General features: G+C 36.3%; 1 protein-coding gene across 2 annotated transcripts in view; it reads right to left on the bottom strand.

Moving 5' to 3' along the window:
- Positions 1 to 235: 235 nt before the first annotated feature.
- TBC1D12 (TBC1 domain family member 12) overlaps positions 236 to 12,678 on the bottom strand; it is a 37,509-nt gene continuing 25,066 nt past the window's right edge. For both annotated transcript variants that reach the window (XM_026051241.1, XM_026051248.1), the window contains 10 exons: positions 11,955 to 12,037; positions 10,608 to 10,725; positions 10,138 to 10,244; positions 9,373 to 9,453; positions 6,969 to 7,063; positions 6,364 to 6,435; positions 4,466 to 4,594; positions 4,044 to 4,153; positions 2,524 to 2,782; positions 236 to 1,875 (listed from right to left, as the gene is read on the bottom strand). In XM_026051241.1, the coding sequence (XP_025907026.1) occupies positions 1,807 to 1,875; positions 2,524 to 2,782; positions 4,044 to 4,153; positions 4,466 to 4,594; positions 6,364 to 6,435; positions 6,969 to 7,063; positions 9,373 to 9,453; positions 10,138 to 10,244; positions 10,608 to 10,725; positions 11,955 to 12,037 (1,123 nt within the window). In that variant the 3' untranslated portion in view covers positions 236 to 1,806. The remainder of the gene's footprint in view (positions 1,876 to 2,523; positions 2,783 to 4,043; positions 4,154 to 4,465; positions 4,595 to 6,363; positions 6,436 to 6,968; positions 7,064 to 9,372; positions 9,454 to 10,137; positions 10,245 to 10,607; positions 10,726 to 11,954; positions 12,038 to 12,678) is intronic.

Here is a 12,678-nt window from a genome sequence, read left to right as displayed (position 1 = left end):
GCCGCCCAACGGCCGCGCCGCCGCCCACAGCGGCACCTGGCGGCGGAGGCCGCGCGCGGCGCCCAGGGCGGCCGTTGAGGGCGGGGCCCTCCTAACGGACACGAGCCCTTAAAAGGACAGGCAACAGCTGCGGCCCACGCGCCCACCTTATAGAGGAACGTATAGACACCGTTCTCTGAGGCAAACTGTGCGCGAAGAACCACGCACCGCTTCTACTATGAGTTTTATTTACACAGGAATTGTTACTAGTGGTCGTAAAGGAAGGCTTAATCCTTCTATGTACAGATATATACAGAGATTTATACTTGAAAAGTAAGAAAACTGTACAAGTTAACACAAAAATATAAGACAAATTGAATCCAATTAAAGTAGTGAATACATAAGTTAAGAAAAAATTGACAAAGTTCAAATTGTAATGTTATGAGTAATATATATGTAGTTTTGAAACCAGATAGCAACGTAAGTTACACCACACTAGCTTAAAATCTTTACCCCAAGTTATTCAGACTCTGCTTTTCAACACCAGACAACCAAAAACCTCCTGCACTTAAAAATAGGCAATGATAATTTTGACTTGATTACCACAGAGGGACCAATTACAAAAACCCACATGTAAGGAAATTATTTACATTAAATATTAGCAAAAAGGGACCAAGAGAGTGCAAGTGTTCCTCACCTGCAGTGTTATCCGTTTTAAATTTCCACCCTCTATAATTGAAAGTTGTACGGTGCCTCTTTGAGAACAGGAAATATTGAGAATATCTGCTGTGATACACATTGTATTACATTATTTCTCACAGTTAAAAGTTGGTAAAGAATTAAGCATGACAATACCATACGCTTTCTGGATTTCAGTATTGCACACTAATAAAAGATAGTTAAATTCTATTCCACATAGAATTATTCTGAAGTGTTAAAGGTGGATGCTCCTTTGCCAATACAAAGCCTGTAGATAGCTTTACCAATTTCTAGTGTTTACCATTACCTATATGCATATCTCTCACTTGAGAATGGCTAAGTGAAATAAAACTTCTGGTGGCAGAACCCATTCACAAAATACCCACTCCATTTTTAATAAGCTGAACAACTAATACACCAAAACAAAGGGTTAACATCATTCAATTTGAAAGCTGTACACACTGAGAATAGCCCTGATCTTGCTCCTTTTTAAATTAAAAAAAAATTTTTTTTTTTTGCTCTAACATGTTAGGGCACAATACTTCTGCATTTCCTGAGTTAATTACATTTGCCCAGAAAAATGAAGCTGTAAATTAGAAACAAGTAGATTACAGTATCCCTTCCCAAACTTGCACATAACTATACCAAACAACCTATTTGGTCCTCAATAATTCTAAATAGTTAATTTTGGAGGTAATATTTGTACCAAAGCATTTGGTCTGGATAGCAGTTTTGGGGCCTTAATGTTAGCATTTTCTACTCTCCCCCTCCCCCCCAAAAAGTGCCTTTGTGGTATTTGTAAAAAAGTTATGCCTTTTTTTAAAGTACCAACAGAAGTTATTACAAATGTTTATTGCATTGAGCTGATTTTAAAGTATTAAATATGAACTCCCCACTTCTCAGTTTCATAGGTTTTAGTATGCTGTGTGGAACAAATCTTCCCACAGAAAAAGCTAATACTGGCAAAAGGCTGAAGATTTCATCAGTTCATTACTTCATTGAGAGCTATACTAGCTCTCATTTTCTTACACTCTTTCCTACAGTGGCTTTCCATATAGAAGTGATGCAAAAGCTCTTTCTTCCTCAAGCAGTTGTCCACGTTTTCAAATGATCTCTACATAATGATAATTAGCTTTTCAGTGCTGGGCTATGGTTCTTGTCCCCTTCCTTGTTGTCCTTCATTAGTGAGGCAAACACCTGGAAAAGTAAATTATTTAATAATAATTATCTAATTGAAAAAGGCTAATATTAAGTCACAGTTTCAGCACAGAGACTAACTTCTGAAATGGGACACTAGACTACATCAGAAGAGTCAATTAACACTAACTTATCAATTCTATTAAAAAATCCTTCATCTTAAGAAACACAACACAGAATTGATCTTAGGAATAACTGGAGATACAGAGGCAGACCAGTCCCGCATACTCCCTTACTTGCTATCCATTCTTCACAACTCAGTTTGCATTAGGAGTTGAGCCAAGGGCAAACCTGTCTTCTGACAAACGAGATTATTTTACCCTTTTACCTTGATATAGGTTTCATTTGCAATTTGCATTTTTGTTCAGTTTCAGGCAGAATTTGGTTTAAAGCGCTCATATTTGTCTTTCTCTGCACTAGAAATTAAGGATTGCTCAGCAACTATTTTATTGCTTACCAAATAAGCCAGTTTTAGTGGCAAATTTGTTTACAAAAAAGCAACCATCTCAATGACCAAATATGACCTTTCTGTTGCATCTCGTGCCAGAATACCGAATTAACCCTCACTTTAAAGTCAAACATGCAGCCTAAAGTAATAATTAAGAAGCATCCCATTTAGTGTTCTGAGATTCACAATCAAAAACTCACCTGTGCCCATTTCTTGTTACTATTCTGCATCTGAATAGCTGCAATACAGGTAAAAAGCTTTTCTGATGTAATGTCTTCTGGAAGTTTTGTTAAAAACTGTGCTATATGAATGAAGTCCATCTGTAGAAGAATATCTTCATACAATCGAAGGATTCCTAATCCTGTCCTAAACAAAAATTCTTCTCCATCTCTACAGAAAACATCCCAGACACGACAGGCTAGATCAAGTGGTAGTGACTTGCTGTAGAGTGTAAAAATCCTGTAATTAAGCAGAAAAAATATATAATTAACATATTTGAGAAACATGAAAATATCACCTCCTTTAAATCTAAATTACATTAGCAGATGACAAGTTCTCACAAGCTTCCCCTCTGCCTCCCTTAATTTGAAGATCATAGAATCATTATGGTTGGAAGAGACCTTCAAGATGCTCACAAATCCCTAGCTCTTCAAATCAACTCTGCAAACTTGTACTGCTACAAGAAATTCTCCATTTAAATCAACCAAGGGTGCTCTAGCTACAGCAGTTACAAGCATCTTTATATTCAAATAAGGTACAATATACAAGGGCTTATACAAAATAAAAAATTGATACATAGACTACACGGTAGATACATAGACTACACTGGCAGAATATTCAAATACTTTATACAATAGCATTACTTCTGCAACAAATACAGCTCTTTCATACCCTCTTTAAACTCTTAGGGCTCCATCACTCATGAGGTCAATACTGCTACAGTGTGCCTTGCTCCTGCTGAAACTTGCTGCTGGCTGGTTAAGCTGCATCGTGCAGAAGGGCTTCAATCCCGAGCAATGGGTGACCTAGCAGTTCTGTATCATTTAGTTCTGTGCAATTCAATTTGCACCATTAAAAATATTGAGGCCCATACAACTGTCATTATACATATACATGTGTTTATGCACATATATACATCCATGCACTGTGCCAATATGCACTTATGAATGAGCATTCAGTATTTGCGAGCCCTGAACAGGCTTCAAGGGTGCTTGCATTAGAGGGGCACAGTAGAGCTTGGTATTCTGCTTCAGATGATTCAGTAACTCAAAATGTTCATCTTATTTCCAAGTTTATCCCTTCCTGAACCAGTAACTATATTTCATTGTCTCTATATTTCTTTCAGAGCTTACTCTTACATTTTTCAGTAAGATCAAATCCCTTATGATCAGTCAAAAAACTGCATCTTTTTCTTCACATTACAAATAAATGTCTATTACTTGCAATGGAGATCCATCTACCTAAGTCTTCCCAGCCTCATTTCCTGTCTGAGCATATGCTTACGCTAAGCTCATCTCTGAATGTTTGAATCCTGCTAGAAGAATTGCAGTTGTATAACAGAGGCCACACAGACCTCTCAAGACCTAGGAAGATTATGTACACATACACTTGAATGTGTTTTTGTTTAATCTTCTACTTCTATAGTTTAAATGTCTATTAGCAAAAATGAGAAGAGTTTCAACAGTTGTAAGATTGGTTATACTATGTTCTCTGAACTCACCAGTCTATCAAATATATGTCTGGAGTAAGACTGTATGATTTGAAATGAAGAAACAATTTGGGAAGGTTTTCTTCAAAGAATACTTCGAAGGCTGCAAAGTATTTCAGCATCTGTAGAGATTAATAAAGTACCTTATTAGCAGTCTTCAAAAGAAGCGAGTTACAAAAAGAACATAAAAACAATCAAGGGTCCAAGATCTCGATACAGCATGATGCAACCTTTTAGGTAAGTGCCATGATAAAAAGTCAAAGTAGAATGTGCTCAATGAATTAGAACCTAATCTATAGATGAAGTGCTTTCCATCATGTAATCATGGGGTAAAATTCTCCGTTTTTCAAAGTAATAAAAAGGAAGTCAATAAACTCAAATATGCTTCAGGACAAAAGATGTTAAGTTTCAAAACCAGAAAAATATGTGCATACCATGCTGTGATCCACTCGGAAAAAGGCCAGCTGGCATGGCTTGTTTAGAAGGTTAGCAAAGGCAATGAAAGCATCTGCCTCTTCCAGATTGAGAATGAGCACAGCAGCAATGAAGGACATCCCTTGTACCTTCAATGGGGAAAAGCACCAGGCAAACATTGCTAAGTAAGTTCAGTGAATCATACATTGTTGAAGCACAAATACTTACACTCAGCAGTATAACTAATACCATTACATAACATTTCCCACGGAACATAAAACATCGATATCTTTTAGGCATGCAGTCAATTCAAGAAATTGAGTATTTCTTCAAATACAGGTTTTAGATGCTTAATGAAAATTCTGGGAGGTCTTAGAGTCACAAGTCCTTGGGACTTGAAATGCAAGAAAGTCAAAACCACACAGGCTGAATGCAAAGCTCACAGGAAACAAAACTTGGCCTTAACTTTATTGTTAAGATACGGGAAAAAGCAGACATGGAGAAAGAGTCACATATGGGACAGTTTAGACCCAGACAAATATGCTGGAATTGAGACAAAACTTTCACAACACTGAATACAGATCTTCCCAGTTGCCAAACACTATTTGTTCATATACATAAAACTAGCAGTTTGCTAGTAGCTATGCAAGTTTTACACTTTTTACAATCACATTCTCAGTAACTTTAGTGTCCTCTCAAAGAACATTATTCTTGTGGTTAACTGATGATCTGCATACCTACTATTCTAAAACATAATTACACTATTTTGATATATAATGAAGATTACTTTGCTCTTTCTAGGTACGTACGCTGTCAGCTCCTCACTAAAAGAATGTACACAATACTTCAACAAGAAAGTAGTAGCGTGTACCAAAAACAAGCCATCAGCTTAGTATTTTTGTGGGATGAAGGGGTGCAGAAATACTAATACATTATCTTTAACATCAAGCTAAAAAAATGTAAAATCAGAAATATACAGGCTAGCTGAAAAAGAAAAGGGCTACTCATAAACAAACAAACAAAAAAAACACTTATTTGCCTCTTAAAACTCCACCCTGGGAACAAGCAGTCTCATAACCTCCAGAGTTTGTAATCTCACTGAAAGAGTATGGGAATGACTCCAAAAATGAGGTCACAGATGAGCAAATTCAGAATGAATAAAACATTTAAAAATGAAAAGCCAACTAGATAAGATGCAGAGTCCTAAACATGTCTGACTTGGAAATGAAACACTCTGGGGTATTTAATGCTTTGTCTTAGAGATCAATCTTTTAAAACTCTTCAAAAGCAAATACTTTAGTCTAGAAGTGATTCAAAAGCTTCTGAAAGGTATTCCTAGCTTCACAAGGAACAAAAAAAGCCAGCATCTGGTTGTTATTTAATTGCTCCTGTCAGCTGACACCATTGAAAAGTTGAATTTTTACACATTTAGGTTTTGCTGTAAACAGTCTTATCTCCACTGAACTCTGATGAGCTGATTAACCTTTCATATCAAAACAATATCCAACACAGAGTGTGTCCGGATTCTAAGATGCGAAGCAAGTGCAACCGAGTTGCTAAGGGGTTAGCAGCAGTGGGAGCAACACTTGGCTAGACCAGGGCAAGAGCTTACTGAAGTTTGCTGGCAGTTTCTTCTACAGTTAATCTGAATCCACAAGGCCTTATGAACACATTAGTCCAAAAAATTTTCCAGAGCAAGCCAGAAAGTAATCTCAATATTAAAACTCTGCAAGTTTACAGTTAGCTATATTTAAGAGCTACCATCATTGCAACTACTAGACAATGACTAGTGCTGAAGTTAACATTCTCTGAACTACTAGCAGCATCAAGTTTTCAGAACCTAGTTCTATAGTATACTCTGAAATATGGCATTTAAGCAGCCATGCTGTGTTACAGATATTTTATCACAAATACTTACATATCCCACATCCGGTCTGTAACATGTATATGCTCCTAAAACACTATGCAGGAGGTCATGATAGGGACCACCCTAATGCAGGAGGAGGGAAAAAAACCTTTTGAAAACTGCTATATAAATTTTGCTAGGTAACAAACCATTTAAAAATGCAGAAGTGACAGTGTACTATTGCTCTGTTCACATCCTGAAAAACACCTTTTTACTGTAAGCATTACCTTCTATGCTGCTAAGGTGTTAAACATGCATGTGCACATGTGTTCTAGGGCACATTCCATTTTAGGAACTCACATATATTAAGACTTCTGCAAAAGTAGTAATAATATTCTGATATTTAATAAGTAACTTCATAAACATTAATAGGAACTGCATACATTTTTTCCAGAAGAAAAAAACAGTCCCTCATATTTACAACTCTCAAAAAGCAAGACAACTTTATCGTAATAAGCATCAAAAACAAACAGCCATTTCTTGTATGTGGAAACTAATTTTAGTCATTCAGTTTAACAAGCTGCTTCTAAAAGTATTTGGCATATAGCCAGTCACATCTGCCTGTTTAATGATTCAGAAGTTTAAAGTTGTCATAACTCAAGTCATGAAATTCTCACCTTCTGGAAAATATACAGGGATGGAAATGTGCGTGATATGTCCAACTTAATTAGCTCCAGGCTGGCCTCACGATCAGCAACAGATGCACCTGCATCTGCAAGCAGAAACACCACTGATAGGTAATCCCACAGACTTCAGGATAGTTTCTGTATGCCTACAGCAGACTTAAGTTAAAAAGTTACTTAAGTTGTTCTTCTGGAATGTACTTCCAACTGCTGTAGTTAAAAGCTACATTAAATACTGCCTACTGATTTCTGATACTGATATGAGTGGACATCACTCACTGCACAAAATGAGGGATTAATCAGTAACTAACTGATCCACTTGTTAACTGATTCAACTGATCCATTAGTGGAACCGCCATCCACTCTTTCTCTTCAAGTCATACATCATCACATCATTCAGACCTAGAGCAGGCTACCCTTAATATCTGTAGAACACTCTACACAGGCCCATACAGCTACAGGACTTTGGAGCAAAGACTTTATGTCCTAAGCACTCCACATGCTTAAACTAGAGGAATCAAGAGCAATCTGGGAACTGAAAGGTTACAGGATTTGATGAACAGGCTCAGCAGGGCCAGCTTCACCGAAGTCTGGAGAGCAGCATTTTGAACAGCCCTCCTAAAGCTAGAAGAGAGTCACAGGAGGAATGAGGAGGAGCTGGGACTACCATAGACCATAGTAGGAAAGTTTGTTGGAGAAAAAGACAAATTATATAGAGAAAAAAAGTACACAATTTAAAATTAAAAGTTCAAGAACTGCTGCTTAATGCCCCATCTTTCTTACAAAGAGTCTGATATAATCAGAATCAAGTTCATTTTGGCAGCATTCATTTCATCACAATGAGGCTCAAGGAAGATGGAAAGCTACAATGCAGAGTTCAACTTTGGATTTGTGCAAGAAACTTAGTTCAGTGAATGGGAACAGCCACTGCAGGTTTTCAGAGCAGGTGTAGCAGAGAATATCTTTTGACTAACCAAAATCCTCATTCCAAGGCATAAAAACCTAATCTTTATCTGCTAAACAAAAGTATTAAAGATAGCCTAAGAGAAAAATAAACTCAGATCTACTCAAACATGCTAAAGAAGGCAGAAGCAATTGATTTTTCAGACTTCGCTGACAAAGACTCCTAATTAAAACAGCTGATTGACTTACTCTTTACTCAAAACCCATTGGTTGGAGATTTCCCTTATTTTTATTTCCTAACATATCTGACAACTAACACATTGCTTCTGCCCATTCATTCTCATTCAGAGCTACCATCACCTTTCTGAAATCACCAAATTCCTTAACCTTCCCCCACTGTCCACTCCCCACACACACAAAAAGGAGAAAAACCATCACCCTTCTCCACTGTACACACAAACTAAGGAACATTCCAAATGTATTTTCCAAGGCTAAGCAGAGTCATATACATGCAGGTTTTTACAATGTATCTCAGATGAGTTTCATGAGTCACAGACGCAGCCTAAGAAAGACTCAAATAATTTACTGTCAAAGCAGACAGTAAATCAGGGCTGACTCTAAGGAAAAGCAAGTAAAAGTACTTCTTGCATTACAATGATAATTTTTTTTCCTCAAAAGAGACCAACTCAAGAAACAGTTAGTTCTTGGCAGCTGGTACTGACAGCATCACATAAGACAGTACCATAAGAAAACAATCAAACAAAAGCATTAACAGCACAAAAAGTTAGTAGTGGTGACAATCCACTTTAAAACACATTACTGATGCTATTTTTAACTGAAAGAACACCCACAGGGGACAATATGCCAGTGATAAAACTCCATCATACATGTACTTCCACATTAGGCATAGAATTAAGTGTAGTAAACTTCTACTTAATGAATTTAGGTGGAAAGGGAGCCAGGGATTCAAAGTGTGTGATGAGTCTCATGCTCCTCACTTTTCAGTTCCACAAACAAAAAATTAAAAATAACTTTTCCTTTCCCAACACTGTGGAAGGAATATTTCTAGAGAAAGTGATCTTTACGCCAATACAAAAAATCATCTAAGCAGGGCTAAGCAACTACAGTTTATTTTTCTACATATTTTGGGCTCTTCATTCTTCATCTGGCTGATCTGGCAGCTCATTTCAAGTAGTTTTGGTCGTTCCTTTGCTTTTTATCTAATCTATCTTTCACTATCTAATTTTCAAGACAACATAAGGCTGGAATTTCAGGATTTCAGAAGAAAAATACTCACTTGAAAATCAATACATACATGCAATGCATGCAGACAATCGTGTTGAGCTTCTCACTCACTGATTTGTTATAAGGAGGAAATCACCTACGTGACTTTGAACAAATATTCCTATCACTGCATTACAGCTGATTTTGTGGAGTTGTAAAAACCAGTAAGAGCAGGATAACAGGAAAACATCTAGGATTCAGAAGGCCTTACCTTCTGTGTCATTCTCTGAACTTGTCTCACTGAAGCTTTTCCATCGTTCCTTAGCCCTAGATAAGAAGATTTCATAGAGTTCTGCAAAAAACACACAGGAAAAGGTAAGTAACAGAAGCGGCCCTCAGAAATACAAGCACATGAAGTAGTACGTTTGACTTGGTTACTATTAACTTGGTTTCATCTTGCAGTTGGACAGAAATCTATTATACTGTTACCACTAACAAGTGGAATAACATACAATTTTTTTTTGTATTGTGCATTATATTACTTTTTTCTGGGGTGAAAACTCAAATCACAAGAGGAAAATAAAGAATTAAATCTTGACAATCATATCTAAATTCATTTGCATTTATAGTCTTTTCTGAATAGGTTAGAAGCACTTCTAGCTCATCACAGTCATTAGTTATAAAATATTAGAGTAACCCCTCCCCTTCCAAATCACAGTCAAAAAATCTCAATTTTAATCAAAGCTTTACTTGGGAACCACATTTAAACTCTAATAAAAAGAAAATGGTTTATAAGTAGATTTTGAACCCTATTTCCATAACTTTACAAGTTCAGTCTATTTCACTGTTAAAAAACATCTCTTTGATCCTCCATACAAAACAAAAAATAAGACAAAAATCCGACATCTCAAACTCTTGATTCTCTGGTTGTAAAATACAGTTATTTAAAAAACATGTCTATCCTTTCATCCTTTTTTTTTTTCCCTGAAAACGACCACTTGAATTTTGCATTAAAATATTATCTGATAAAGCATACCAGGAGTGATATTCAATTCGTTCCCAACTGCTAGACTCCAGACCTTGCCACGTACACTTGGAGGTAACCCCTGCCACCACAGCTCTCGAACTCTTCGGGTAGCACGCCTAGGATACAGAAAAAAAGCAAAATAGAAACAAACTAAAAACAATCCAAATCTCATTTTCTGAATACATTAAGCAACTTAAAAGCAAGATAACTTTTTTTTCCATATCAAAATTCAGGAATTTCTGATTATGCCAAAATCCCCTGGGAGAGGGGGACCTGCCACTTGCCCACACACAGCATCTAAAACAACAGTAATAAAAGATCAGAAAACAAATTTCATGTTGCTTTAATGTACTATAACATGGCAACAGACTTCCTCACAGAAGAGAATGAAAAAAGCAAGCAAGGTATGTGGTTTCTCTGATTGCAATGGAGAAATACAAGCCATACGTATTTCATTTACACAACAGAACTTCACTTACATGCCTTCCCAGTTAGGTAGTATTTCATTAACCCAAATCACCATAGCACTAGCGATATTCTCTTCTTGCTTGAAACGCTCTCTCATTATTTTTTTCCTTTTATGTGCTTCTTTAATTTCTGTTGAATGCAACACATTAAAAATCCAGTGTTAGTGTATTTAGGTGTTGAATTATCTAATAAATTATCATCTGAAAGTTCAAAGTTAAGTTACAACTGTGTGAGTTGTTTTCACCAACTACAGGCAAATATCAAACCAATTCTGCAGAAAACCAGACAAAAATTTTTTAAAAAGTAGAAAACATTGATTATTACATGCCCTACTTTGAAAAGGTATTAGGGGCAGGGGAGAGGAAGAGCAATACCAGGCTCCATGTCCACTGTAACTAAGCTATCTCTATGCCAGATATGCCAGTGTGTATTTTGCTTCAACTCTTAAATAGAGTTAGTCTGCCGTGAGGAGACCTATTTGGTAAGAAAATGCTGAGTTAGTCCACTCTTCAAAAATATGAAAAATCCTAATAGTACACATGCACTTTGTACCATTCTACATAATGGCAGGGTACTGCTCTTATTATTCAATTTAATCCTCCTTATAAGAGAAAGATAGAAAGCTTCAAATAAAAGCATTCAAGTAATGTGTTCTGCTATCTTAAAAATTTGGAGCTTTAAATACTACAATAAGATCAGCACTTTCAGCTACCAATAGATCAGTTCATCAGAAACTGAACCTTAGAGTGAGCACATATTGTTAAAATAGATTATTCCCTGCATACTAGAAGGGAAACAGATCCCTACAGAAGTCCTTAAAAGTCACATTTTAACAAACTATTCATAGAATGAGACACAGCATAAAACGCTACAGCTGTGTTTAATTAAAGAACAGAACTAGTGGAAGTAGGGAAGTTCACATATGTACAGATGGTCAGAAAAAAAATAACCCACTGCCTTCATAGTGAAATTTATTACAATTTCCTGGAAGAATCTTTAAGCAGTCAAATTCACAATACTTTTAGCAGCAGCTGCAACAAGGCCACTAAGAGAAAAGTCTGAGCATTTTGTATGTTTCCAGCTGATCACATTATACATTTTTTTAAAGACAAAAACAAAACAAAGTTTCCATTTAAAAAAAGTATATAATAAGTTAAACTAGTTAAACTGACTTCTGAATCTAGTTATAGTCATAGAGCAAAGAAACAATCCAAGGATGGACTTCTGGTTTAAAACTGTGCATCACGCACCTGAGAGCTGTAAATATCAAACAAGGTAGCCCTTAATATAAAGGCTAGGATATGAGCCATAAATTACTTTCAAGAAGTTACTACAGTGATTTTTGGTAGTTAACATACCTCGTTTTTTTGCTTCTGCCACCATTTCATCATATTCTTGTCTGTGGCGTAAAGCCTCCTCCACAGATTTGGCAGGAAGATTTCTGAAAACAATTTGTTCCTGAATTCAATACACAAACGATATTCTGAACCATTTCAAAATAGGTTATAACTTATTTCTCTCCAAGGTGAGTTCTGGAGACATCACATTACAACTATTTCTGTAACAGTAATAGGAAACTGCCCTTCTTTTTCTCAATAGGACTAGCAGATATTTATTGTTTCAGTTTATTTGTTCTCTTATGGCTTCTCTCTAAAGCAGGAGAAAAGTACAAGATACAGCAACACATTAAGCACTTGGGATGGTACACAGATTTGCAATAAATGGAAGTGTCACATTATTTAAAAGCCTATTTCTGGAAAATTTGATTTTTAAAACTGGGAAGATTTGAAAGAATAGGATATCAGTAAGGCAGCTAACTTCATACCTTACTGGCAACCACAGTAAGACAGTAAGAGAAACACCACATTTATAAAGTCTTAGAGCAGTCTGTATCTCCCTCCCTTCGATATGTTCCTATTTTAGCACTGAAGAAGCTAGAGAGAATCTCTAAGGAATGTTCTAATGCTATATATTCTGCTTTCCATGTTGTCATTGAAATTCATTGGAGCAAATGCTTAATAATGTAATCACAAACTTTCTCAAGGTGCAATCCAAAAGCCTTGGCTCTACTTGCTTTCCACA

The sequence above is a fragment of the Nothoprocta perdicaria genome, unplaced genomic scaffold, assembly GCF_003342845.1.
Source record: "Nothoprocta perdicaria isolate Ctin4 unplaced genomic scaffold, notPer1 scaffold_111, whole genome shotgun sequence".
NCBI lineage: Eukaryota > Metazoa > Chordata > Aves > Tinamiformes > Tinamidae > Nothoprocta > Nothoprocta perdicaria.
Note: the sequence above shows the minus strand (reverse complement) of the source record. Positions and strands in the feature narration are given on the sequence as shown.